This window comes from Drosophila rhopaloa, unplaced genomic scaffold (genome assembly GCF_018152115.1).
Source record: "Drosophila rhopaloa isolate 14029-0021.01 unplaced genomic scaffold, ASM1815211v1 contig_163, whole genome shotgun sequence".
Lineage (NCBI taxonomy): Eukaryota > Metazoa > Arthropoda > Insecta > Diptera > Drosophilidae > Drosophila > Drosophila rhopaloa.
The window spans coordinates 11,000,452-11,028,389 of record NW_025335043.1 but is presented as its reverse complement, the minus strand read 5'-3'; the positions used below and the strand labels follow the sequence as shown (position 1 = coordinate 11,028,389).

At 36.3% G+C, this 27,938-nt stretch overlaps 2 protein-coding genes across 3 annotated transcripts; one reads left to right on the top strand and one right to left on the bottom strand.

Moving 5' to 3' along the window:
* Positions 1-102: 102 nt before the first annotated feature.
* Positions 103-27,352, bottom strand: LOC108038954. Of its 2 annotated transcripts, XM_044457730.1 has the most exons (8): positions 27,084-27,352; positions 12,712-13,013; positions 9,952-10,039; positions 9,304-9,389; positions 7,347-7,454; positions 5,497-5,556; positions 3,943-4,014; positions 103-1,977 (listed from the first exon to the last, which is right to left on the bottom strand). In XM_044457730.1, the coding sequence occupies exons 2-8, from the start codon at positions 12,817-12,819 to the stop codon at positions 1,393-1,395; spliced, it is 1,107 nt and encodes a 368-aa protein (XP_044313665.1). In that variant the 5' UTR covers positions 12,820-13,013; positions 27,084-27,352; the 3' UTR covers positions 103-1,392. The 2 variants fall into 2 exon arrangements, with proteins under 2 accessions (XP_044313665.1, XP_044313666.1); XM_044457731.1 differs by lacking the exons at positions 7,347-7,454; positions 9,304-9,389; positions 9,952-10,039; positions 12,712-13,013; positions 27,084-27,352 and adding an exon at positions 6,762-6,807.
* Positions 4,343-5,436, top strand: LOC108038981. The gene is made up of 3 exons (XM_017115878.2): positions 4,343-4,635; positions 4,694-4,870; positions 5,145-5,436. Exons 1-3 carry the CDS (start codon positions 4,363-4,365, stop codon positions 5,409-5,411), a joined length of 717 nt encoding a protein of 238 aa, XP_016971367.2. The 5' UTR covers positions 4,343-4,362; the 3' UTR covers positions 5,412-5,436.
* Positions 27,353-27,938: the final 586 nt, after the last annotated feature.

The window sequence follows — 27,938 nt, the reverse complement described above, 5'->3', positions numbered from 1 at the left end:
CCGTGAGTTGAGTGCCAAATTAAATACGTGTGATACGGATAGAGCTTCTTCCCCTTTCACGTGACCAGCACGTTTGGTTATCGCTTAATAAATAAAGTTGGGTTTTTCATTCACAAATATCAAGTTTATTATTTATTTATCGTAAGGTATACATCAACTCACATTTATTGGTTAGTTTTAAACTGGCTGTCTAGTGTTCTTTTGGCGCAACTGTACTTAAGATTACTTACTATATATACAACACTAATAGATATGGTTTATTTTGCTTAGTTTTTTTGTACGTCACCGACATCAACTTGAGATAGCTGAAAGTATATACAAATTCAGTTTTGAAGCATATCATATATTTTATTGTTTTACTTTTTATTAAATTTATTTTTATTGTGTCTGTTACTTTTGTTGGGCTTTTTTATTTGTTTTGGATAGACATGCGATTTATTTCATTAAATTTAAAGCTTTCAATTTGGTTTTGCAATAAAATGACTTTTATCTATTAACTTAATTGGAGAAATTATCTGTTTTTCATAAACACAAAAATTGTTATTTTATCTCTTGGAGAGCTCTTCTATTTCTTATCTTGTTGGGTAGGAAATTTCCTATTTATATTTTGTATACACTTAGAGTTATTTCTATTATTGTTCTTATTATAACAGAAATTATTGATAACTTTGACCTTTTTGTTGAGGTATTTACAAGTGCAAGAAAATTATGTATAGCAGTTGGAATCAACAAAATACAGTTTTCTGTGAATTGTAAATTTGATCAAATAATTTATTAAATACTCAAATTTTTCTATACTTCAAATTAAATTCAAAATCGTTTCATGTTTCCAAAATCCCACAGGCAGCGATTATTATATAAGTATTCAATAGCATTTAAGTTGCGTTATGAGTAAGTATGAAGCTTTAGCTGAAGTCAAAAGAGATCTTTTTTGTTTTTTTACATTTTATTTATATTTACATTTAAAGCTGTAATTTTTTTTGCTCACAAAAAATACCTAATGGTCTTTGGAATGAAAGTAATAGATCGATTGGCCTTGGAAGAACCCTTTTTGTCCTGGAAGATCTACAGGAATATGGCGATCTGTGCGTATATCTCGACGGCCACCAGGAGGCCCATTATGGATAGATTCACAGCGCAGTAGACGCGTCGCAGTGGACGTCGGCGTGGCTGACCACGACATTGGCCACCCTTCGTCCGCCCAGGTTCCATATGCTGGCCCTCGTCAGGATCGCCGTCGTCGTCGTCGGTCTCACTTCCGCTTCCTCCGGATCTGTTCTCGCTGCCGCTGCAGTTGCAGTTGCTGTTATGGCACTTTCCCCTGACATTTCTATCACTGGCCCCAATGGCTGCATTTCCATTTCCGGTTCCCGATTTACATGGCGGCCAATGTCAAACCGACGCCAGCGACGAACTGCTGTCATAGGCCACCAAAAGTGAGTCGTTCTCATCACTGCCGCTCCCCGCACTCTTCTCCGATTCGTTAATGACCTCCAGTTGGGTTTGCGGCCGGGCGATTTTGTACTTGTTGTGCCGCTTGTTGATCAGCACGCTGCGAATGTTGTTGTTGGTGCGGCGACCTCCGCTCCGCTGACCCTTGACCTTCATCACTGCGGATCGTGGCTTGGATCGCGATCTAGTTGCCTTACTGGCCCCCAACATACTACAATCCGCATCGTCCTGCTGCAGCCCCAATTGCTGCTGCTCCGCTAGCTCGTCATCGTCGTAGTAATCGTAGTAATCATCGTAGTCGTAGCTCACTTCATCCTCCGTATCCAGGCCGTAGGCCGCCTCATCGTCGTCGTCATCATCTTCGTTATCATCGTCATACTCGAAATCGAAATCGAAGATGGCGCAACATCCGCCGGAAGTTGCCTCAATGCTATGGCGACGCCTTGACCGCTTGGTGTACGTGTATGTGTGCGACTTATTTGTACTAACACTCTTGTACATTGGCGCAAAAATGGCGGTCTTGGCCTGATGAAATGAAAGAATATAAAAAAAGAGAGGTGGTGAATTAATAAAGGTCATTGATATGCCTAATACTCATATTAATTAGGTTCATTGATATACTTAATACTCATATTAATTAATGAAATAAGTTAATTAACAGCAAGACAAATAAATAATTATAATAGACCGTGGGGCCACCACCATCTTGTGGGATACAAATAAATTATGTCTAGACGCATGTCCTAACATGTGTGCCACACATTTATTTATGATTTTCTTTCTAAGCGCAAAAAATAATAAGGTTTGCGTGGAAAATTTTGACTGAAATTATAATACCCTTTGCAAGGTGTTGTGATATCTAATATTAAAATGGGTCAAAAATTTGATCAACGTTAAATTGAAAATTTTGAATGCAGATTTTTAGAGAATCGAATCACAAGTCTTTAGAGGTATGCCACTTTGGAATCGGATTAAATTTGGTAAAGTTATGGGCTCTAGAAGTCCAATTTGGAGTCACTCTTTTACAAGACATCGGAAAATGGGAAATAACTAACATGAAAATGGGTGAAAAATTTGATCAACGTTAAATTGAAAATTTTGAATGCAGATTTTTAGAGAATCAATTCACAAGTCTTTAGAGGTATGCCACTTTGGAATCGGATTACATTTGGTAAAGTTATGGGCTCTAGAAGTCCAATTTGGAGTCACTCTTTTACAAGACATCGGAAAATGGGAAATAACTAACATGAAAATGGGTCAAAAATTTGATCAACGTTAAATTGAAAATTTTGAATGCAGATTTTTAGAGAATCAATTCACAAGTCTTTAGAGATATGCCACTTTGGAATCGGATTAAATTTGGTAAAGTTATGGACTCTAGAAGTCCAATTTGGAGTCACTCTTTTACAAGACATCGGAAAATGGGAAATAACTAACATGAAAATGGGTCAAAAATTTGATCAACGTTAAATTGAAAATTTTGAATGCAGATTTTTAGAGAATCAATTCACAAGTCTTTAGAGGTATGCCACTTTGGAATCGGATTACATTTGGTAAAGTTATGGGCTCTAGAAGTCCAATTTGGAGTCACTCTTTTACAAGACATCGGAAAATGGGAAATAACTAACATGAAAATGGGTCAAAAATTTGATCAACGTTAAATTGAAAATTTTGAATGCAGATTTTTGGAGAATCAATTCACAAGTCTTTAGAGGTATGCCACTTCGGAATTGGATTAAATTTGGTAAAGTTATGGACTCTAGAACTCCAATTTGGAGTCACTCTTTTACAAGACATCGGAAAATGGGAAATAACTAACATGAAAATGGGTGAAAAATTTGATCAACGTTAAATTGAAAATTTTGAATGCAGATTTTTAGAGAATCGAATCACAAGTCTTTAGAGGTATGCCACTTCGGAATTGGATTAAATTTGGTAAAGTTATGGGCTCTAGAAGTCCAATTTGGAGTCACTCTTTTACAAGACATCGGAAAATGGGAAATAACTAACATGAAAATGGGTCAAAAATTTGATCAACGTTAAATTGAAAATTTTGAATGCAGATTTTTGGAGAATCAATTCACAAGTCTTTAGAGGTATGCCACTTCGGAATCGGATTAAATTTGGTAAAGTTATGGGCTCTAGAAGTCCAATTTGGAGTCACTCTTTTACAAGACATCGGAAAATGGGAAATAACTAACATGAAAATGGGTCAAAAATTTGATCAACGTTAAATTGAAAATTTTGAATGCAGATTTTTGGAGAATCAATTCACAAGTCTTTAGAGGTATGCCTCTTCGGAATCGGATTAAATTTGGTAAAGTTATGGACTCTAGAAGTCCAATTGTGGTTTTATAGTGTAATAAAGTGATTTTATTCTCCTATCCTAATACTTAAATGTATTTTGTATTTTGTTGCTAAAATTCTAGTTCAGCATAGACTAAATAAATCATATTGGCTCTATTTTTGGGCGATAACTAAATGACTTACCTCTGGTCCTCGCCATGTAATTCCAGAGCGAACCAAGTTGTAGAAGCGGAGCACTCCCCACATGGCCAGCACCTGTTCAAAAGGGAATACAAAAAAATTGAGTACATAAATATCCATTAGATAAAAGGCCACTCTGCAGATACATTCGCACACATTCGTACTTTTTTCTATAGATACATGAGCTAACATTTTTATGCTGCGTAAATGTACTAATGGACTTAGCTAGTAATTAAATTATTTATTACACGTATTGATTAAGCCGAGGGTGGGATGTGCGCTAAAGCAATTAGCCTCTATTGGTATTGACTGATGCGTAAGCCAACCGAGAGGATAAATAAAAGGCCATTACTAGTAGCACTCGTGCTTAGTTTAATCACTCAAATTGAAACATAACTTTTAATGTATTTTTTTAAATTTCGTATGAGAAACAGTATAACTTTCCACGAACTACTTTTGTATCGCATAATTTGCGACATGTTTAAATTGATACCATTTTCATATCAGTTTTGTGCACTGGGAAATTCCTATGATGTGATTGCAGATGCGTGCCGAGATAAAACGGAGCTCTTTAGCTTTCTGGACTCTAAACAATGGAGAAGTTTCAGGCGCAACGTTGAGAGTTTCCTGAGGTGCGACTTCGCATACTATCATATATATTATTGGTTCATCCTAATATTTAGCTTATATGGAGCGGTAATTTATTAAACTATAACAACTAAATTTAATTTTAATTGTTTAATTTCCCCACTAGATGCACAGTCTTTTTAATTTCGGACGTTTAATTTTCACCAAGGAAGTGAGTAGTAATTCCTTATGGCACAACCATCGATTCAATGTACTGCCGCCAATTGTGATCAGAAGATTAGGACTTGTGAAGGCCTTTATACAGATTAATGTTTGGTCGACATTGTTGTATGGTGCTTTATTTGTAAGTGGTTCAAATATTGTTTTGAGACTAACCAAAAATATGTCAATGCCATAATATAAGTAGATTCATTTTAAATATTTTTAAGGAATTAAGTACTTATATGATTGATATAATTTGTTTCTATTCAAATGCTTCATTGTAAAGTTGTCTTAAGGACTTTCTATTTTTCAAGTTACCTTTTTAGATCCTTTTATAAAAGATAATAATAATAATATGGCATTGATTGTTACTTTGATTTTGTGGTGAATAATAATCTGTTTCACAATTTGCATAGGTGTCACCTAATCACATGGCTCCTTGGTTGTGGGGCCATCTAGTGATAATCGTTTTTAAACTGGCAGCTGCAATTTTAATGCGCATAAGAGGTCAACGACTTCGGACCACAATCTATCTTATCGTTTACATGCTGACCATCTGGCTTGTACGTCAGTCGATGAGAGCATTTTTCATAGCCCTGGAACAGGAGACCCAAGAAAATCTAATGCTCTACTTGCCAATTATACAACCTTTATTACACTATGGAAATAGCTTTGTAATATGAATACAAAAATTATTATGTTCACTTATTTATTTACCTCATTCATTCTACTAACTTAAGCATTTTTCTAATATTTATTTAAACTTACGTTAATTAGGGCTCGAGCAATAAAGAAAGCCACCTCGGCCTTGCACATGGCATCAAATTGCTGGAAGAAAAAGGTTGAAAAATTTAGAGCGTATATTTTATTATAAATTATTATTAATATTTTCACGAGCAGTTGACTCTCCAAAGCCAAACAAACAACTAAAATAAAGTTGCGAAAATGTTAAGCTTCTGTTTTGGAAACCAATTTGCAAGGGCGAAAAGGAAAAGTTTCTAGCGTGAAAATGGAAAGTTTGACTTAGAACAGAGACGAATTAAATTAATTCAAGTGGTTTAGCTGGAGCCATAAATTAAATCTCAAATTTCTGTGAGACCCCTATGTGGTAACCCACTCTTAAGGTACTTTTAATTGTTTGCAAATTTACGAGTTTAACGGAAAGCTTAAAATAATTAGTGAAATAAGTGCCTAACAAATAATGCTAAAATGAAAATTAAAAACAAATTTCTCCTGCGCAAATGATTTGGAAATTCTACAAAACTTTAAATTACAAATTAGTAAAAACCCCTACTCTTGCCAAAGAAAAAAAAACCATAACGCAAAAACTTTGTAATGCCAAAACAGAGAAAAATGAATTTTTACCTTCTGGATTGCAATAAATTATGCATGAGGTGACAATTTTCCGGGAGAAAAAACTTTCCGTGTCCCCCGGCTAGGTGGAAAAACAAACGAAACAAAGGCCGTAGAAAAGCAGAACACGTTCGTAATAGAAAAAGCCGAACAACAAAAACAAATGCCATGCGACACAGACAAATGTAAAATGCTAAAGGAAAATGGTGCAGAAAAATGCCCAACTCATTGCATATGTGCAGACGGACTAGATACACATAGCTAGTCGCAGATACGTTTGTATCTGTGTTTGGGTGCCGCTGGTCTTTGAGTTTTCCAATCTCCTCCCCCACAGTTTTTCCGGCTCGCCCCTTTTCCACCGCCCTTTTGTGGCGCTTTGACTTTGTCGCTTGTTTTAAGTGCGAGTGTGTACTGGGCTCTTGTTCGTCTGTTTGACTCTGAATTTTTATGGGTAAGGGTTTGTTTATTTCCCCCGCTTTTCCTTTTTTTTTTTTTTAGCACGGGCTTTGTGCGCTTCATTTATTTGAAGAAGGCACTTTGGCTGTGTGCAGGATTACGTTAAATAATGATTTAGAAAGCCTTGAGGTCTTAGGAAAAAACAAGCTAAAATTAATATAAATATTTATCTATTTAAAAAATTAAATCATATGTGTATAATAAATGTATAAAATATATATTACCAAAATTATATGATTTCCAATTTACTGTTTAAGAGTAACCTCAGATGCAGCCCTCGACTTTTAATCAACCGTTTTTGTTTTGAATTGGTCCTAAATCGAACATCTGTGACCTGATGTCTATCTATATCCGCCTCCGTGTCGGTTTCCGGTTTCCCCTTGCCCCTTTTCAATTCCCAGCCTGTTGCACTCTGGTTTGTGTTTACATTTACTTGCCAACTTCATTGAAAGTTCTTGCCGGCAATGCATTCAACTGTCGCCAACTTCCGACCATAACCCACAGCTTTTGTTTGATTTTAGCATAAAGGAAGCCAGCAACTTTTTACATATGTAACGGATTCGGCTTGATTTGTTGTCGTTCAAGGCTTTTTGTGTAATTTATTTGTTTGCCTTCGCTGTTGATGCCCATTGATTTATGCCAGGCGTCGAGTTCGCTTATGCAACAAGGACCCCCCGTGGGGACCTCAATCCTTTGTGGGGGATGTTTTTCATTTAACAAATGGTTCCCACAGCAGATCGAAATGAAAACATCTTCAATATGCATTAAGAACATTTTGCTCTGCCCCTGGGATTCAATGGAACACTCACCTTATTTACATGATCGCGCAGAACATTGGAGTAGACCATGGCGACAGCTTCCAGGGCCATAAATGTTATATAGCCAATTATCCAGGGTACAATTAGTCCAGGGTTTTCCTATGAAAACGCGAAAAACATAAAACCAGCTTCAATATATTGCCATTAGGAAATAAAGGGAAAGGGGCCACAAAAACCAGTACCTGTATAGAATTGAAGCTATTGATTTCATGGCTATACTATAAAATATGGCAGGGAGGTGGGTGTTAAAAAGGGTGAGTGCGGTGTAATTTATCTCGCCATGGTGGTAAAACCTCTGATTGGATTTTTTGAAGCTTTTTCATGTGCTAAACATTTTTTTTTTGCTGAGCACGTTGCGAATTTCTGATGTGCAGCTGACAGTTTTTGGCCACAACGTTTTGCATGGCAATTTTGTGGGGCCATAGAAAATGTATTTTGTCAGCGGATTACATTTTAATGTGGGCTATAACGCTTGCCTAATTTATGAAAATATATGTAATCCCCTAATGAACATTTTATTTGACCAAGTGTAGTAAAGGGAATAAAGTAAATGACTACAACTATGATTTCTATTAAGCTAAACCGAATTTTATAGACAAGGTTATTGAAAGCGTAAAATTTCCCCAGCAAACAGTTGATTTAAAGTGTAAACATTTCGATATTTGAATTTGTAAGTGGATTAAAATTCAATTCGAACTTTATTTGTTCGAACCCTTATCTACTTCATTCTGAGAAAAGTGAAGTATAATTGCCATTTTAATAACCATTTATTACCACACTATTTGAAAAGCTAGCACTTAATAGACAAGGTGATGGAAAGCTATTATGCAGGGCTTGTAAGGAAAATGTTTATCTATTATATATGCTATCAACCGCAACTTTTGCTTGTTTTCCTTCACATTTGTTGTCCAAATACTCGTTTAACCTAATTAAGAACCAATGCCCTATGCATTATTTAATGGCCATCAGCTGACGGTTCTCAGCTCGCCTATTAGCGAACTGCAATTAATTTGACCATTACATGGTAACATATTCATTTGCACTCGGTAGAGGAAACAATGGCGTTCATTCTTAGGGGAGAAGTCGCGTTTCTATTTTGGCTGTCAGAGTCGAAATTAAAAAATTCCACAAAATGTAGCCAACGATTGCTCAGCAACAAAGCCCGAACTGAATTCGGGCTATGCAATCCACGTCAAATGTCCTGGCAGCTCAGTTCCAGTTTAGTCAGTCAGCCACCATTCCAGTCCTTTGCCAATTGTGTGACAAATTGTTCACATTTTCATGCCGCTCCCAATAACATTGTTGGGTTTTTCAGTTTCTGCGCCGGTCTTTTTCATATGTGGAGTTCTAGTGATGCTCACAGATCAACCGGGCTTTAAACATTTGGTTCAAGTTTTGTATATTTGCATATTTGGAACATAGCAAAAATGGTATTTATTATTGTAGCTTTGGATAATTGTTATGAAATATATTATATTTTTAACTGATTGTAAAAGCTATATCATATTGTTTTTCAAGGATTAATTTTAAATATTAATTTAATGTAGTTATTAATATTCAAATTATTAAATACATGTTTAATATTAGAAAAAAAATCTGTTTTGCATGTACTCTCTCTAGCTTATGAATATATTTCCTAAATTTCTTCAGTGTATGTTTTGGCATTTCACGTGTAACATTTCGCACTCCAAAAAATGATATTAGAATTCTGAGAAGGCATCCACGCGGTGTGAACGCTTTTGTGTAATTTACATTTGAATGTGCTTTGTTTGCACGGTAAACATTTCATGGCGCAAAGGCTCAAGCACAATGCGCATAATTTGCGGATATTTGACTTTGAGTTGTTCGATTGGTGGGCGGAATGTGTGTTTTAGTGGGTTGAGGTGGGCCAACAATGCGCTTAATATTGTAAAATGCTAAAAGCTTTTAATCAAACAAGAGAACTCACCCGACATATTCCAAATATTAACACAATGCTCAGCAATATCATGGACATTTGTGTGCCGATTATAGCAAAATATGCTATTTGTACACCTGCAATGCATAAATATAATTTAAGATTAAAACTGAGTTCAATAAATGGAAAATAATTGAAAATAAAATGGCAGTTCGCACTCGAGAAAGTAAACTTTGGAATATATATACAAATTATTTATAGCTTCCATTATGTCTATTATACTTAAAAGAAAGTTATATGTTTAATTTGTTGTTAGTACTTTAATAAATTTATCAAATAAGAATAAACACCAATTTATTCACTTTTAGTAGCCAAGTCATAAACAATTTAATACTGATCAAAATAGAGAAATGAAACATTTCCAGTTTAAGTTTGATCTCATTAATCAAAATAAAGTGTTCAGCTCCCGTCGCACCATATTTCGTATATATATCGCACTTTATTGCACATACACCAACCAATTTTATTCCTTGGTGGATGACTTCACATCTACATTTAATTTATTTATTAAAATGGCCTTATTTATTATGTGGCTGCTTTTCGTTTCGGTTTTCGGCTTTATTGCCGCTTTGGGTTTTGGCCCAAACGAGCTTCTGTGCGCTTAATTACCAGCTAGACACATCTGAACTTTGAACTTACCGTAGTATACATCCTGCAGGTCGGCAGACTTGTGCATATTGACATTTATGCGCCACGAGTAGATCAGCACGATTAAAAGCGATATATTCTATAAGAAACAAATGACAAAAATACAAAATGAGTCATCAGAGACATGGGAAATGTATTTTGCGAACATAACACGCAAATGCAATGAGCACCCGCATATAAAATGGTTCATGGGTCATCAAAATCTACCCTCATGTTCTGCCACTTCCTCTCCTTTTTTACCCAACTCTTTCTCGTTATTTTTTGCACAACACGTTTTTACTTTTAAACGAGTCTGAACCAAATTTAGGGTCTGAGGTGTTGGCGCGGGTTTATTTTGCTAATTAATCCGTGAAAATGTTTTCATGTCGGCTGTCTGTCTGATGCGATGGAAATTTGATGCCAATTTAACGAGTGAAGGCCAAAAACTCTTGATTATTACATAACTGTTGTTCAATATATATTTATTCCATTAAATTCATTTAAAGTTACATATTTTCGCTTCAGAAATATGATTATTCAATTAAAAGTTGGTTACTATAAACTCAAATAATACTTTTGGTCAATGAAAATAAATTGAGTTTTAAAGAAATCTAATATGAAAATTTTTTTTACAGAATTATTATATTTCCCTGGCACATGAAGCCTCTTATTTTATAAAAAAATTGCTTCAATAACGAAAAACCAATTTCCAGAACAGATAATCCCTATGGGCGAGGCACGAGGTCCTGTAAATAAGCAACGACTATGATAAACAAATGCAAAATGGCGTGCTTTTAAGATACATCCATTATGTGTCGTGACTGCACTCCTCGTTTTAACCCGCACATCCTATGAAACCCCCAGAGTCCTTAACTCAGGCTTATGCTAAACACGTAACGTTTACTTGGCTGAGAAGTGGGGCTACGGGGGAAATCTCTCTTGTTACGTCCGAGGTTGTGCTCGTAACTGCCATAAAATGCAGCACTAATTGCAGAAGCCAAACACTTAAGTTCTCTCCTTAAACAAAAACTAATTTACTCGCCACGAGTTGGTAAATGCCATTGCAACGGGTATAATATGTCTATTATTTTCCGCCAAGTTGCATTGCATTGTTTTTCTTGAAAGCGTCTCTAGCTCTTTATTGTCCCTACAAGGAGTATACAAAATAATATGGAAAAACCTCAAGCACGATTTTGCCATTAACATAAATTAAAAGCCATAACGAGCATCATGTAATTGTAATTTATACATGCCACAAGTCAAAAGATGAGAGGAACGAGTGCAAGTTGTCCTCGTTTTTTCTATTCATTTGGCAAGCTCCACAGAGGTTGGTATTTTTTCTGTCCCAGCAAGAGGGTTAAGTCAGAAGTCGTGACAGTTATTGGTTTATCTTCTGTCATTATACCCTTGCAGAGGGTATTATAATTTTGGTCAAAAGTGTGCAACGCAGTGAAGGAGACATCTCCGACCATATAAAGTATATATATTCTTGATCAGGATCACCTCCTGAGTTGATATAGCCATGTCCGTCTGTCCGTCTGTCCGTCTGTCCGTCTGTCTGTCCGTCTGTCTGTTTCTACGCAAACTAGTCTCTCAGTTTTTAAGCTATCGAATTGAAACTTTGCACACACCCTTCTTTCCTTTGCACGCAGTATATAAGTCGGAACGGCCGGGATCGGCCGACTATATCCTATAGCTGCCATATAACTGATTAATCGGAAATGCCATTACTTTGGTGTTTGTAAAGTTAGGAAGCTGGGATTTACTATGGGTTTTATATTTGGCCAATCAATCCGACCTACCAAATTTCATAAGGATCGGCCGACTATATCCTATAGCTGCCATATAACTGATTGATCGGAAATGCCATAACTTTTGTGTTTGCAAAGTTAGGAAGCTGGGATTTCCTATGGGTTTTATATTTGGCCAATCAATCCGACCTACCAAATTTCATAAGGATCGGCCGACTATATTCTATAGCTGCCATATAACTGATTGATCGGAAATGCCATAACTTTGGTGTTTGTAAAGTTAGGAAGCTGGGATTTCCTATGGGTTTTATATTTGGCCAATCAATCCGACCTACCGAATTTCATAAGGATCGGCCGACTATATTCTATAGCTGCCATATAACTGATTGATCGGAAATGCCATAACTTTTGTGTTTTTAAAGTTAGAAAGTTGGGATTTTTTATGAGTATTAAGAATGCATCATATGAATAATTTTGGAGAATATAATTTACAGAGTATTCTGCAAGGGTATATCAACTTCGGCTCCGCCCGAAGTTAGCTTTCCTTTCTTGTTTTTATTTAAAAAAAAAAATTCTTTTAAGCATCAACATGATTTTTTCTAAAGATTTTACCTTTACCATTATATTAGTATTTTAAGAAATGGATTTGAAGTAAATACTTTTATTCACACCCATTTTTTTATAACCCAAATTCGCTGAAAAGCCCTCGCTGAGAAGGGGAATTTCCGTGACTTGTTCCCCATTTTCCATGCCCTTCATAACCATAATGAGGTTGAGGTATGCCACGGCACATTCAGAATGGTTGCAGAAAAACTCTTGCCAACGACACTTGTCAATTAATTATGCCACAATTAACAGGCGAATATAATGCCATCCGCAACTACTGATTTCGTGCTCCTGTTTTTATACGTGGCTTTTTTGTGTTTCATACCTGGCATTTTCAACTAACGAGAACTAAATTATATACTTGTCCACATTGCGTATACGCCCCGTGTGGTAGCACATTCCCCCAAACACTTACAATTGTGTAAATTGCACTTGTTATGGCCAAATTTTTGGCATGCAACATGCGACAGCAACGTGTGCCGCCGGTTAGCGGTCCATATGGATATAGAATGACAGACTTCATTTTCCGCTCCCAATTTTTGTTTGTTATTTTTTGGTTTTTTCCTGGGCTGCTTTTCCGCTCAGCAACGGCACGACAACTTTTTCAGTTTCGTTTTCATTACGTGGACATTGCGGGGATCATGTCGCCGATGAGGCTGATTCCCTCGGGTTGGTTATTACTGGTGTTCCGGAGGCTTCCATTAAAAAGTAGTCCGCCTGAAAAAATACCAGATAAATTGAAAGCTTTAAGAGTCATTCGCATAAATTGAGTGGATGCTGTTTTGGTATGCGCCGAAGCTATTTATTCTCTTTTTACCGAAATTCAATCAATCTTTAAACATTTTCCATTCACAACGAAAACTCGAGCACTTATTTTATTTTACTTTTTGCATTTTATGTACGACAATTTATTCAACTTGAATGGCTGTGGCAGTGTAAATATCTCATGCGTTCGTTTCTGGTCGAAAATATGTGAAAGTTGCATGCAAATATCGTATAACCGTGACTTAAAGGTTGTTTTTTAAGTGGAAAAAGAATTAATTCCAGATTTTGAACATTAAAAGGGGTCAGTTTTCAGATACAAAGCACAATTACAAATAAATGATTTGGTTATTTTGCTAGCTTCAGATAAACTAACATTTACCATTTGTTAAAAGTCAGTGTCACATTACAATTACAATTATTTTTCGCAAGACGTAATTTGATGATGAAAATAATTGATGGTTATGAATTTGCCAAATTTAAATATTTTAAACTTCAAATGCAAGCCAAATTATTGTAATTTTCAATCACAGCACATTGAAATCAAAGTTAAAGCTTACATTCCTTAAAAAGTGAGCAGAAGATACTAAAGGTCAACAAGCCTTATGTTGAAGGACTCCCCCCAAGCTATCCATCTGGTTGCAGGGCAGATAATATAACCACTTTAAAGCAATCATCTCAATCATCTGACTATCGATTTTTATGCATTTTCCCCTCACAATGCTCGTACAATAGCACTTAAGTTGCCGCTGCTCTATCTGGCAAAGTTTTTCAACAATTCCAGCAAATGTTTTTCGTGTTCGCCAGACTCGCGAGCTATTCGCCCTCACTTGTCCAATCAACTGACAGGCTAAACAAGAGAAACTCAAGCCATTCGGGGAGTGTTTGGGTAATTAATGATGGGAAAAGAAAATACACGCACTAAACGCCACGGAATTGTCAGTTTTTTGACAAATATCACTTGATGGGCTGTCCGAAAACTTACTTAATCAACGCCAAAGAAATCTCTAAGATGTTTTCAATTGGGTTCTGCTTAACTAATTACAGAAAAGCAAACCATGATTGATAGTTCGGTGTGAACTGTACGCAATTGCCCAACCCACTTTAATTGACCTCAAAAAAAAATAAGAAAAACTTTCTTTTTGCCCGCATTTTACGGCGTGTAAACACACTCATATTCACACATTCCGAGGGGGCGGGTAAGGGGGCAAGGACTTGCAAGGACAACGCTATAGAAACATGTACTGCTTTGCTGAGCATATTGAATGGATAACACACACACTCGCTCTGCCAGAAATGTACCAACTAGAACTCATCCCATGGCAACTGAATTCGCATTGTAAAATGTTTACAGTGTCATAAAATATCAGTAACAAATGTGAAACCAGTGGCACAAGCGAAGGCACACATAAAGTAAAAAAACCCAAGAAAATAGGCCAGCAGAGAAATTGTTGGCCAAGTAACAATACAAGAACAATGAAAAGAGAAATCGCGTTCTTTGCATACCCTTCAAGGCATTGTAAATATACCTTTATATGTTTTTCATTTGTTAAAAGGATTTCAAAGAAATCATTTACCATTTTAAAATAAAATATATTTTATATATTTTTGAATATATTTTGCAATATTAAGGAAGAAACTTTTAATGTACTTTCCAAGATGGTAAAATTATTTTCGAAATATTTGAAATAATATAATATAAATTACTTTCTTAGGTAATAACATTGTACTTTATGCTTTATATAAATTCCTATTTAAAATACTACTAAATTTAATGTTTTCAATTTTGCAGAAACGATTTCGATCTTAGAAATAGCTCCAAAGTTTATGGTTAATCAATATATTTATGATGCTTTCTCATGAGTTTATACCGCTATCCAATTACTACACTTTATAAAGCCATTTTGTTATGAAACTGAGAGCAGGGCGTGCAGTTAAAAAGCTTTTTGCATTTTGCATTTGAAAGGCATTGGCTCGGAGTCAAGTGGGCCCGCATATTGCAAACATCAAGCACTTTTCATATCGGCGCCCCAAGCAAAACCCCCTCGGCACCCGTTCCCATAAGAGGGACACAATGAAAATCAATAAAAAATATCGCATTACTTTGGGCTTTGTTTCGAAGTATTTTTTGTTTTGCCTTGTTTGCCTGTATTGTTTGTGTCGATTTCGGCGTATGATTGATTTCGGGACACACGCAACGTCCTTCCAGGCACGAAAAATGTTGCATAACTACACGATACTATGAGGAAAAAAAATTAAATTTCGAATTGCAGTGTGTGACAGCAGCTGTGACAGCTTTGAAGGTTTTTTGTGGTGGGGAAAAGCGCTCTACAAAAACGCTAGTCAACAAATTCGATTCAATAAGCGCTTCACATCATATTTACCTTTTTTTTTGCCCCATTTGGAAAAAAAGGAGAAGTACCGGATTTTTTGGGGAGGTTGGGGGGCATAAGCCTATATGCATGGAAATGACTCTGCCGAATGTTGGCTTCTCTCTAAGCGCATTACCATCTCCATCTGTGTGGGCGACCCAATGGGTTCCATTGGGGTTTTGGGGCTGGCAAAGATGTACTGCACTCGGTCCACATGTTGTTCATAAAATGCCAATAAATTAGGAATAATTGAGAGATTGTGGGACGTTAAATTCGTTTGCTTTATTGGGATTTTTGGTTGTCTGTTTACAGTGTTTCCGTTTCATTGGTCATTGTAATTTGATTGAATGGTAAATTAAGGGATTGTAAACATGAGTTATGATGTCCAATTTTGCCTGCATCAAACATCATGGAGAACTGTTATTAAAGAATATTAGCCATTTTTTAAGTTTTACGTAATGCCTTTTCTATATTTGGAATGATCTTCAAAATTCAGGATTTCTATCTATTTTTTAAGTCTAACAATCTGATGATCTTCATAAGAAACAAAAAGAAATAATTTGAACCCAAAGTTAATTAAATGCTTATGTTGAGCTTATGCAAATAAGACAATACATTTTCATTTCAAAATGTTTAGTACGCACGCCTGTTTATTTTGATAACGATTTTAATTTCATTTTATTTATCAAAATGTTTTTATGGAAAAAGTGCAGTTAGCAAATAAATAGTACGAAAGGTAAACAGCTTTTTTTATTCCCAATCAACATAAATATTAATGCAATTTGCATTGGCATTGAACAGGGACATAAATGTAAATAAATTATATTTATCTTAAATATATATTTGCCGACCGCAAAAAGCCTCTTAGAATTATTTTTCTGTGACCATCTCATCCTCTTAGCCTCTCCAAATTTTATTTAACGCCTGTCACATAGACAAACTCTTTATGAAATGATCCCCGGAGGAAGAAATACATTTTCTTTGAGTTTTTGCCGTAAATCCCTGGCCATATATTTCTGTGTGTCATATTTGGGAATGAAGGCTATACGCCTAGCGAAACCGGATGCCACAGTTAATTGCACATTCGGCCTGGGTTATGTTCAGATAATCGTCACATAAAGACATTTCATTGTTGTTAGGGGTTTGGCAACAACAGCAAATACGTGTGTAACACAACCGGAGGGGCAACTTCTAATAGGACCCATTCTGAACTGGGAAAAACTCCCCCCAGGCCGGGGATAATATTTGCTTAACAAACATTAAAGTTGTTTTCCTCCTTTGTTTCATTTCTGTTTATTCGGCTAATTTATGCTACGCCTTATTGCTTACTTTGCCGTCACGCCATAATGTTACGACTTGGCCACAGCTTAGCTTTCTTGGCCCGACTTTGTTTGGTTTGGTTTCCTTGGTCGTACGATTGCATAAATGGGGATTTCTAGGCGCGCTTTGTCTTTTCGGGTGTTTGGCCAGCGAGTCGAGGACTCATTATGATTCATTGTTGCCTGCAGGAGTCAAAAGGTAGAACGACTCAAAAGATTTATTAGCACCAGGGCCCCATAATGAAGTTCTTTAGTCGAGTTAATGTTTCAGCATTTATACATGCTGGCCATGTCAAAGGTTTCCTGTTATCCGGGATAAGGATGAAAAGGGAGGAGAAAGGAGGCAATGAAACAGATTGGAAATCCTTTTGGTTGGTGGTCCTGCCATGCCATGGCATTCCATACCAAAGGACTTAGGTTTTCAATGGGGGAGCTTTTAAGCCCTGTTGCGGGAGAACTTCAAGAGAAATATTTATTTAACTAACGACCAATCAATTCAGTACATATAGAGAAAAGGGTAAAAAGAAGCTTCCACTTGGAAGAAAATAATAATACAATAATAAAAGCAATTATCTTTTCGCGCTTCATTTCAGCCATATATATTTCTGATTGTGTATTAAGATCTTTGTTCCGTCAGCCTAAAATGAAAGTTTTCATTTATTGAGATGTCTTAACTTTCCCTTTCCATTCGCCTTTCAATTTTCCCTCCATTTCTGTGCCCTGTAATTGAAGTTTTCTATTTGTTTTCCCTGCGCAAGAGCTTTTTATAAGGAACTGTCATAAGAAACCTTTTCCGCTGTCCTCCACAAAAAGTTGATTATTACTTATAGACTTTCAGACCCTAGACTGTAATCACTGGACACACTGAAAAACTGGCTAAGACCCTCGTTTTCCGACCTTATCCGCTTGCGTCCTAGATGAAAATTACTATTAGAATGCCGGCGGCGGAAAACAAACAAGAAAGGAAGTCCGGTGATGGGAGAAGCAAATGTGAGAAAAATCTCATTTACAGCTCTGCCTTAAAATGGCAAACAAAAATTTCAAATAGACAACATAAAACCCAAATAGTAAACATCGAGTCCCAAAGCCCAAAGCCCAGACCCCAAAGCCAAATCCGAAATAGCCGCAGATAGTTGGGCAAACATTGGCCAAATGCCAGAGTCAGTTGCTGATGGCCTTGATTATTTCCTTCTGATGTTATTAGCTTTATTTTGAAATGAATGCATGACATAATTCTGATAAGACTGAAATTTAAATTAAATGAGACAGAGATGAAGCTGAAAGGAAACAAGCTGGCATGAAATCTTAAGAAACGGGTGCAATTAAGTGGACATGAAATGCTTAAGAATTTTAGAATGGATTTAACTAAGCTGTTTAGAAAACATTTGTATGCTAAAGAGTTAACTTGACACAATTGGATTTAATTCAAAGAGTCAAGTAGTTTAAGCGATAATTAAATATTTGAATAAGCGTCATTAGATGTTTTAAAGTAATATTTTACTTTACAGTATTAAGTGATGTTAAAAACATTCAATTTTTGATAGCACATCATTATTTAAGCATCGCTGACTAAGTAAGTTAAGTAATTGGTTAAATATTAAATGTCAACCCCAGCCAATTTAATATTTCCATGACTATGCAATTCATTTTCAATGTAGGTAGCTACATAATTGCTTTAGAAAAAGTGAGTCAACGTTTAGGACCCATGAAAAGTTAAGACTAAGCTGGAACCTATTATACAGATGAGCCAAAAATACTTTTCATCAGCTTTAATGCTGATTTATGTCAACCGCAGGCACACGGCCAAAACCCCGAAAAAGGGCCAAAAGTTTATCCAACGAAAAACCTGGGATCATCAACAGTCATGGAAGTTACGCTGCGGTTGCCAGCCAGTTTGCCTGCCGTCATCTTAGATAAACAGGCATAAATCCTAGAATGCGTGCTCCATAAAGGTCTTTTGATTAAATGAAACCATTTATTAGGCGAGGTAAAGACAATGTCATGACACCTCTCTAGGACCACCCGTGCAAGAGGTTAATGCTGCCATCGGAGGGGCGGTAAAAACAATTTCTTTAAAAGTCCTCCGAACTCACGAGACCTGAGTTATGATGGCGAAGGCTCCAGACAGAAGCCGCAGCCCCCGAAAGACCCCCCATCAAACAACCATCCCCGAAAGGAAACTCCTGCAAGGGCAAGTAAACACAAACAAATTTTTAAATTTGTAAACACGGCGAACGAGTGAAAGTTAACAAAATGAAGCCAACAACGCGCAACGAAACCACTTGGCAATGTCGACAGACGCCATCGCTGACGCGGCTCTCCATTGCCGGTTGCCATTTACCATTTGCCATTTTGCCATTTTGAGATTTGCCGTCGCACGCACACTCGATTAGAAGGTGGCAAAAGGGGGCGGAGTGGGGTAGTGGGCAGGTCAGAGGTTAAGCGGTGTGGGTAACAGGAAATCCGGTAATTTTTGAATTTTTAGCAAACAGCTAAACAAAATAAACAGCGGGATACATGTATCCTATCCCAAGGAGAAATGGCAGAGGCTATGATTTTATGGGAAAACTCCAAAGGATAATTTTCAGGAGTGAAAAAATAAACAAACAAAATATGTTGCTTTGAGTGAAAAGCTTAGCCAATTAAAATTGGGCATACTAAATCATGATTTTAGATTTTAATTTGTACATTTAATTATATAATTTGACTGTATTTTAACGGAAAGGACTCTAAAACATTTAAGCTTTACTTAGTTAAACCAAAAGTTATATTATTTTTAAAGTGCTTTGAATAGATATATCATAATAGATATTAAGTAAAAAGGGAAGCAAATATGGAAACATATTTATTTGGATATTTATTTTTTTTGATAAAAATCTTAAAGCAAAGGTTGTTTTCAAGAGAACATGAAACATATTCCTATTATGCTAATTTGTTTTTAAAGTTTAGCCTTTACTCCAAAATACAAATATAATTACTTAACGTTTTATTAAAACAAATAGTACATTAGGAAGTAAATAAGTTTTATTTGTTTAAGTAATTTAATTAATTTTAAAGTTGATTGCTTTTCATGAATCAAAATTGCTTTTATAAGAAAAACAAAACCAAAAAATATTTCTTGGTAAAAGTATTTTGTTTGCACTTCCTTAGAGCTCTTGCGATTAGGCACGCCTTCAGGGCCCAGTTTCCCACACCGCCACGTGGGCGTTTAATGGCACACTCGGCGTATGCGTAATATGCCTTGCTCATATGGCAAGACGTTCATACAGCAGCATTTGCATAATTTGCCGGCGAGCCGAGCACATTGCTATCATTTAGACCAGCCATCCTGTCTGAGTTAGTAAATTGCGCATACGGCACATAAGCCGCAGTTGCGTTGTGTTTTTGGATGGGACCAGAAAAAAAAGGTAAGACGGTAAGAGGTATTACTGACAAATTGAGCCTGACGGAAATGGGCAAACGCGAGAGTGAAATTGGTATTAGCAACAGGTAAAGGATAATACTTTGATGGGCTAGCTGTGATCTCTGGAAATGGGTTGCTCTTACTTTAATTTGGTCCTGTTACCTTAATAATAGCATAGTCAGATTAAAATTGTTACGTTTTATTTAAATATATACTTCTACACAAAGTGGTTCCTCATTATATAACCCTTAAAGCTCAGAAAACTACTAAGATGATGCCTCCTTAAGCTTTTCCAGCGAAACCCTTCAAAGTCTAATTAAATTTCTTCTTATACTTTTTGGGGTAAAAGCTAAATAAAAATCACCTGCCTCATCGTCTTCAAATCAAATTTAGCCTCGACTTAAGCCACAAATTTATGTACTTGAGCCCACCAACAAAAAAACTACCAAAAAGGAGGAAAGGAAAACTAAAAAACTTAGAGACAACACAAAAAGTTTATCAGAGAGTCCTGAGCCCAAGCCTAAGCAGAGCCCAAATAATTTGCCACAAAACTAGAGAATGACAAGGCCAGCAGCCTCATGAAACTGTCAACTGATGCTTCATCCCCATCCTTATCCCCGCCAACCTTAACCCTCTGTTCCATTCAACTTTTTGGGGCCAAATGCAAAGTTGAGCTCAGTCAGTTGAGTTGAGTTCTGTGTAACTTTTCGGTAACCGCAAAATGACTTGAAGCACTTTTTCCCAGAACTCGCACACAACTGACATATTAAAGTCCACTTAGACTAATTGCAAAAGCATAGAACCAAAAAATGAGACAGGACCCTCTTTTCTCAATGGCAAAGCTGCATAAATTTGGATTATGCTTTAATTTATGCGTCGTGAACAACTGAGAGCTGAAGGCAATTAAAGTTGCCGTTCGCCAGCTGCTCCATCCTCAGCGGAAAATTTGACTGATTAAGTGCCACCGCGTCGAGTCAAGTGGGTGAGTATTTGATTTCTCTACTTTACGATCTCAACACATACTAGCTTTATTCGTATATATATGTATATATACCGACATTGCAGCTGCAGGCAATTGTCGTCTACCCGAAAGTTTGCTCAGTTTTCTCCTCCAAAGTTTTGGTTGGTTTTATGTGGGCCACGTGTTGTTCACTTGACTGTTTTAGCCTCGTTGCTTTTATTGTTACTTTTCTTGATGTTTTGATACCCCAATACTCTTGCTGCTTTTTTGGGAATAATATAAAGCAACTTTGAGCTTATGCTGTATAAACTTTGATTCTCAGTCTCCGCGATCCCAAGAAATGGTGCAAGAGTTTTGACAAATTAAAAGATAAACAAAAATGTTTTGAAATTGAAAAACAATGGACTGATAATTAAAGAACTTGTTTGGATTTACTTTTAATTATTTGTATAAAAAAATGTATAAGTTTTCTTTAAAATCACTTAATCTTTTTATATTTCTAGAGCTAAGAACTTGCTTTCTGAATAATATGTTTTTCTTAACGCTACCTTCAAAATGATATGTAGATCTGAAAAGTGGTTCCTTAAATTGTTCTGAATAGAATATTATTTATGAGGGCATTACAACTTTCGGTCAGCCTGTTAGCCTTCCTCCTTGCTGTTTTATTTGCTTTTGGCCAGGCATCTGTTTTGGCTGCTGAAGACATTTCGGTATATTTGACGTCTTCTTTTGATGTTGCCGTGAAAGAATTGTGGCGTATTTTTACTCGTTTGTTTCGAGTCCGCCGTCTGATTTGATGACCTTGTCGGAGAAATGGGTTTGTTTTATGAGCGGGCACGCACAAAATCTGGCATGGTAAGATGTCTGACTAGATTTGGCTTGCTTTTGAAATGGAAATGCCTTACATCTGTTCCTGAAATTCCGGCAACAAAATTGAATTATTTCCGCATACGTAATGAACATTATTCATAGGAGTTCCAGCGCAGACCTTTGTCATCAATATATTACAAGTTTAATCGGGATTTTGCTACTACTTTTGGTAAAAGTGCAGCGAAACCCGTTCCCATTTTCTTAGGATTCTATATAAATTAAATTGGTATTCAAATTAGTAAGTACTGAGAATTTGTTTGTCATTATGTTGAGGTACAACTAATAGATAATTGGCAACACCTTTAAAATTCCTTATGGCACTTTAAATTCACCTTTTAGATATTATATCTATATCTATCTATCACTTCAAATGCAAAGGTAGAAAACCATTCAAAAATTTATTGTACATTTTTCTTTGATTCGTTTTGAATTGGATTTGTTCTGTAACTTATAAATTGCCCCTTCAGAATTGTAAGTGGAGATTCTCATCCATGACCTTTTCCTGTATAACCAGTGATTCTTAATTAATCCCAAAACTCTTCAACTGGCACATCCTTTCACATTTGAGACCTTCTGAATCGTGTCCAGTTGAAGAGCCACTCAATCGCGAACTGAGGCTCGTCTCGCCTTCCGATTGAGTGCGGAGTACCAAAAAAAAGGAGAATTTGCATATTTTATTAAATTCCCGCACAAATATCCAATCAATAATGTAGTATGCCATTCGCCGTATCCGGCTATCCCCGACTACTCCCTTTCACCCTCGCCATTTGAGTACGGCCCAAAACCAGAGGCAAAGCCGTGGCAAATTAAGTATGCATACGTATTCAAATGGCTCACAAGCCGAAATATACACAGAGATATTGAACGAGAAGATGAGGAGGGAAAAGTTGGGAGAGGATGGAGGGGAAGCATCGGCTGTATGCCCAAGAGGAAGATTTTTGGTTTTTTCCAGATCCGCACCTCCGGACTCCCTGATTCCCATACCATCGCTTCCAGCTTCTTTGTGGGCAAAGGCAAATCATTAAAGACGTCAATTCTACCTCTCATCTCCGTTTTCCACTCGTTACTGCACAGAGAAAAATATCAAATCAATAATACAGGTTCAAATTTGAGATTTATTGTTTTATCATTTATCAAATAATCAGTGCAAGTGTATATTTTCCTCAGCTTTTATCTATCGTGACGCAGAAATGCTTAACATATTGATAAGAAACATATCGTGCTACTATATTTTTAATACCGCTGGCATTTTATCGTTCTGATAAGCTGGTAAATATTAAAACAGATTTGAAAACATATTGTAAAAAAAACATGATATGTTCATGTGTGTTTTAATCTGATTGCATTTTCAAAACTAACATTATAAAATAGCAGAAAGAAAACTTTAAGTACATAATTAATTTAGACCATTTAACGATATTTTTTGTAGTGTGCCCTTTGGCCTTTTTCTTTTATTTGGCTTTTGTTTCTCTGGTTTGTCGCCACGCATGAAATTTGGCACACTATCGAAGGGGGATGTGTATGATAAGCAATTTTTTCAAGAGTGGTATTGGGTAGGAGATGCAAATGAATACAAACAAAATACCGCAAGCAGAAAAGATTATGCCTGGCATAAAAATAAATTAATGGCCGTGGCGTGTGTGTGATTGTGAGTGTGTGTGGAAAGCAAGGACAAAGTAATGCCTCGCCTTAGGGGGTGTTGTAATAAGCCAGGACCCTCGCCCTCTTTTCCCTTACCCCGGCATTTCATTTTTTTTTCTCTTTATAATTTACTATGCGTAATTTCCTCGACTGCTTTCATACGTAAATATTTAATTTCCTTAATTTTGGAGGGCTCTATTTAGGGGGGCACCCCAGACTGCTCTAAGTTGCCTTGTTGGCTAGCTTTTTATTTCATTATTTATTGTTTTGCATTTCATCGCCAGGGCTTTTATGTTTATTGCTCTTTGTGCCAGCCAAAGTCCGTTTCGAGCTGGGCACACGCGGCGTATGCGCAACTCTCTTAGCACTCCATGAGTTTTGGGAAAGTTAAGTGTGCAAAGTGCTGTCAAAAGTTAAGATCTCGACACTTTCGCTCGTTATTTTGCTGCTGTGTTCTTTATAGTTTTTTAAAGTTCATAAAAGTTTAAGATGTAGGATCCGCAGTAAAATTATATTGGAAAGCTACAGCTTTATTTGTTTGTTGTTATTTAAAGCATACGGACTTTTTAAAATTGAAAAATCGTAACAATAATATAACACATGATTTATTACTCCTCTTAATGTTAAAAGCTTTAAATAACGAATTAATGTTAGAAAAAGTATTGTTCATTTGTACAAGTATAATAAAGGGTACTGCTCCTTTTAATTATTAATTCATTTTTTATTTTTAAACGAAATAAGTGAGTGCAAAATACATTTAGTTTTCAAGCACACTGACTCTTTTTCGATTCCCTGTCAAGGACATTTTGAATTGTTTCATTGCTCAAGAACGCTGAGAGTCCTGCGAAAAAGATTTGCACTTAAGTGCGAAGAAGTGCCGAAGACGAAACTTTTGCACGCTATTTTTATTAGTGCCAAAAAGAAAAAAAAATAAAGTTGAAAGTGCGCAGAGCATTTTTCTTGATTTCCATTTTTGAACAGTTTTCCCCCACATTTTTTTGAACTTAACTGAACTGAAACTAAACTTAAACGCATTGGCATCCGTTTCTGGTCGAAAGCGGTTTACTGCTGAAGAAGAAAAAAACTTAAATAAAGTGGAATTACTTGTTTCAGGAGCAGCTGAAAAAGAAGGGCAAGAATATCCAAGAGTTGACAGTCGAGTCTATACCAAAGAAGTATTTTGCATATTCATTCTTCGTTACTTTGTCGCTACTTGAAAATTGCAATTGACGGGCCAACTCTCGAGTCGCAGGAAAAGTTTTCGGTCCAAGAACCCCATCGCAACTCTCTTCTGTAATAGTTTCCAGGCTTTAGACTTGCTTTCAATTAATTCTCCCTTAATAACAGTTCATTGCAGAACTTGTAATATGCGTATTACACTTTTGCCCTGAATAATTCAATAAATATTTTCATTTCCAATTATGGCAAATGGCGTAGATTTTCTGGGGATTTTCCTGGTCATTAAAGTTTTCCTTACCCGAATTAATTGCCGCTAAAGCTTGGCGAGAACGAAAATATTATTTTATGTATTTTTTCGTATGCCAACGTTGATATTAAGAAAAGTTTGCCAAAGAGGCGTGGCTTTTGGATGGTTCGTTGGGTGTTGGCGTGGGCTGTTCCACTAATGAGCCTATTGTTTGGCAGATAAAACGTGGCTAAGTTCGGGCTCAGCGGAACAGGAAATAGCTGTTGTTGCTGCCGAAGTTGTTGGCATTAGCAAAAGGGTTGAGCTTCGGGGCTGGAAAACTTTGGTGCCAATTGAAGAGAGCTGATTCAGAAGTTGGTTGGACTAAAATTTGTAATTGGCCAAAAAATGAAAACAGAGAGAGCATTGAATATGGGTTTCAAAAGATTTCTATTTTAGTTTTACAAATCAGCATAGCCGCAAATAGTTTTTGGATAAATGACTGTTAACAGAAAATTCGATATTCAGAACCATGACCAACCACAAGAATAAACCAGATTGAAGAAAGTGTTTTGTTCTAAAAGTTTTGATGTTAATTAGTAAGCAAACTAAATAAATAAATAAGAACTAAACAAGTTTGAGTACTTAATTATTTTCCTTTCAATACTCTCCTGAATATTTAATTTTCATTTTCCCGCAAAACGCATTTCATAAAAAAATACTTTCACCACCACATAACAAATAGTTCTCTGCCCCATAAATTTTGTGTTTAAGGTTTTCTTTTGAGCTTTATTGCCTCTCATAAATGCAGTTAATTGTTTTCAGCTAAATTACAATTAGTTTTTATAAACTTTTCAACAGCTGGCAAAACAATTTGCCCTCTTCCATGTCTATCCTCATTTGGACTCCTTCTCCACCCATCCGAAATTTCTCTGCCTTTTCCTTAGTCTGTGTGGTCCTTGGCGATCTCCTTTAAAACAAAAACGAAGCTGAAATTGTAATTAAATTTTTGCCAATTCGTTTAATTGAGTTTTAAGCCACAACTTCTGAATGCCCGAAATTGAAAGTCTCCTCCCATCCACAGCCACTTTTTCAACCACTCCCTCTGGCAGACTGCTTAAATATATTTTTGCCTGAGGTTGGCTTGGTTGTGGTTTTTATTATATTTTTTGTGCATATTTTACGACCGCTCCTGTGACTGTTTGCGCTGTAATTAAGTGCGTCTAATTTGTGTTAAGCGCTGTGCCACTTGAGCAACGCTTTTATTTTTCTTCCTCCAAATTTATTTTTTTAACCCGACCTTGCTCCTGTGTGCTTAACCTAAGCCCAGACGTTCCACCAAGCCAACAGTAGCTGGAAAAATTTGGAACACTAATTTCGGAGTGGGTAAAAAGCAGTCTGAACTGGGCTTTAAAGGTTGTCTGGGTACAAACTGCCGCTAAATTGCCACTTCCCCTGGGAATTTCATGCCTTTTTTTTGTGAGATGGAGGCAGACGAAATAAAACATTTTTTGAGTGATTTCTGTATGTGATTCCGGTAAGCTTCGAAGAACTTTGGAGGAGAATTAAGAGCTAAATTGCATGAAAGCAATAATGTCAGAATATATATGAAAAGGTATTTGATATATTAAGAAACAAATAAAAGTGATTTTGAAATTGAGAGTCGTTGCTAAATCACTATCTTTTGATTTCTGTTTCACTTTTGGTTGACAGAACCTTTAAAAGTATAGAAATCATTTGTTAATTTAATCTATAGTTAAAGTCATCAGTAAGTCTACATTGTAGAATTTTCGTAAAAATATTTGGTTAAGTATTACTTTCCTAATTACCTAAATCTCTCAAATGGCTTTAGCTTTTTTTATTATTTTACCTTTACTTTTTAAGCCATCTGTTTAATTTTATCTCATCATGCTGCTGTGAATTACAACTTTTTCTGCCTTCGCTAATTTAAGCCCTTCGTAATTAGCCCCTTTTCTATGTCATTTTTTAAGCTATTTCTTTAATCTGCAACAGTCTTTATTAATTACAGTTCTTAACTTTTTCTTTTTTCTTACCTCGTTTCTTGGGCTTCCATTTATTAATTCACCAATTATAAAGTTTGTTTAGGTTTCACACTTTGCACTGGGAAAACACTTTCTGTTTTTTTTTATTTTCCTTGCTCACAAATAATTGTATTTCCGTCTTGTTTATTCACACACTTTACCGGCAACTTGCGGTAAGAATTTCGTCTCTTTTTTTGGTATTTTCTTGGGTTTGATATTGTTGTTTTTGGTTGGGTTTTAACCACGATTGCAGCACTCGGATTTGGCTGCTATCGTTACGCGTCCGAATCGGTAACTGCTCGAGTTTTTATCAGTGCGCTCCGTTTATAAGGAAACCCCGAGTGGAGCTTTTCCGAAGAGCTTTCCCGCTTTTCCTTCGCGAGCGAACCAACAAAACGAGCGAAAGAGAGAATTTTCGACCAATTTACGAGATTCGACCAATTCCTTGCCCTCTGTTTACCGTCAATTGTTTTAAGTGCAACATATCGAAGCAAAAGCCAAACACAAACCTTTCACATTCTTGGCAGTTTGTGTTCCATGCTTCCTGGAAAAATCGGAGGCAAACAAAGTGCAAGAAAAACTGCATGCAAATCATTTCTCGCTTATAAATTATGCAGGTGCGAAGAGCAAACAGTGTCTGCCAAAAAACCGAAGGAGAAAAAGTGCGGTAGCCACAAGCACTCGAGCAAATAAACTTCGATTTATCTCGACGTGAGTTTTGGTTTTGGCGGTTCTGTGTTGGTAGTTTCGATGGTCGAATGTTTGACCAGTGATACCTTATTTTTTAAAGATTTTTTAAGGTGCAATAACAAAGATCACATAAATTTGCAAACTGTATAATTTTCTTATCGAGTTGGTCAACAGCAG

What these genes read in the sequence shown, in the direction of transcription:
- LOC108038954 (XM_044457730.1), bottom strand. Translation starts at nt 12,819, where the DNA reads ATGAAGTCTGTCATTCTATATCCATATGGACCGCTAACCGGCGGCACA. An exon ending in CAAGTGCAATTTACACAATT is followed by an intron (nt 10,040 to 12,711) that starts GTAAGTGTTTGG and finishes TGTTTCTTATAG; the next exon opens with AATATATCGCTTTTAATCGT. An exon ending in TGCGCGATCATGTAAATAAG is followed by an intron (nt 5,557 to 7,346) that starts GTGAGTGTTCCA and finishes TTTTTCTTCCAG; the next exon opens with CAATTTGATGCCATGTGCAA.
- LOC108038981 (XM_017115878.2), top strand. Translation starts at nt 4,363, where the DNA reads ATGAGAAACAGTATAACTTTCCACGAACTACTTTTGTATCGCATAATT. An exon ending in TATTTAGCTTATATGGAGCG is followed by an intron (nt 4,636 to 4,693) that starts GTAATTTATTAA and finishes TTTCCCCACTAG; the next exon opens with ATGCACAGTCTTTTTAATTT. An exon ending in TGTTGTATGGTGCTTTATTT is followed by an intron (nt 4,871 to 5,144) that starts GTAAGTGGTTCA and finishes CAATTTGCATAG; the next exon opens with GTGTCACCTAATCACATGGC.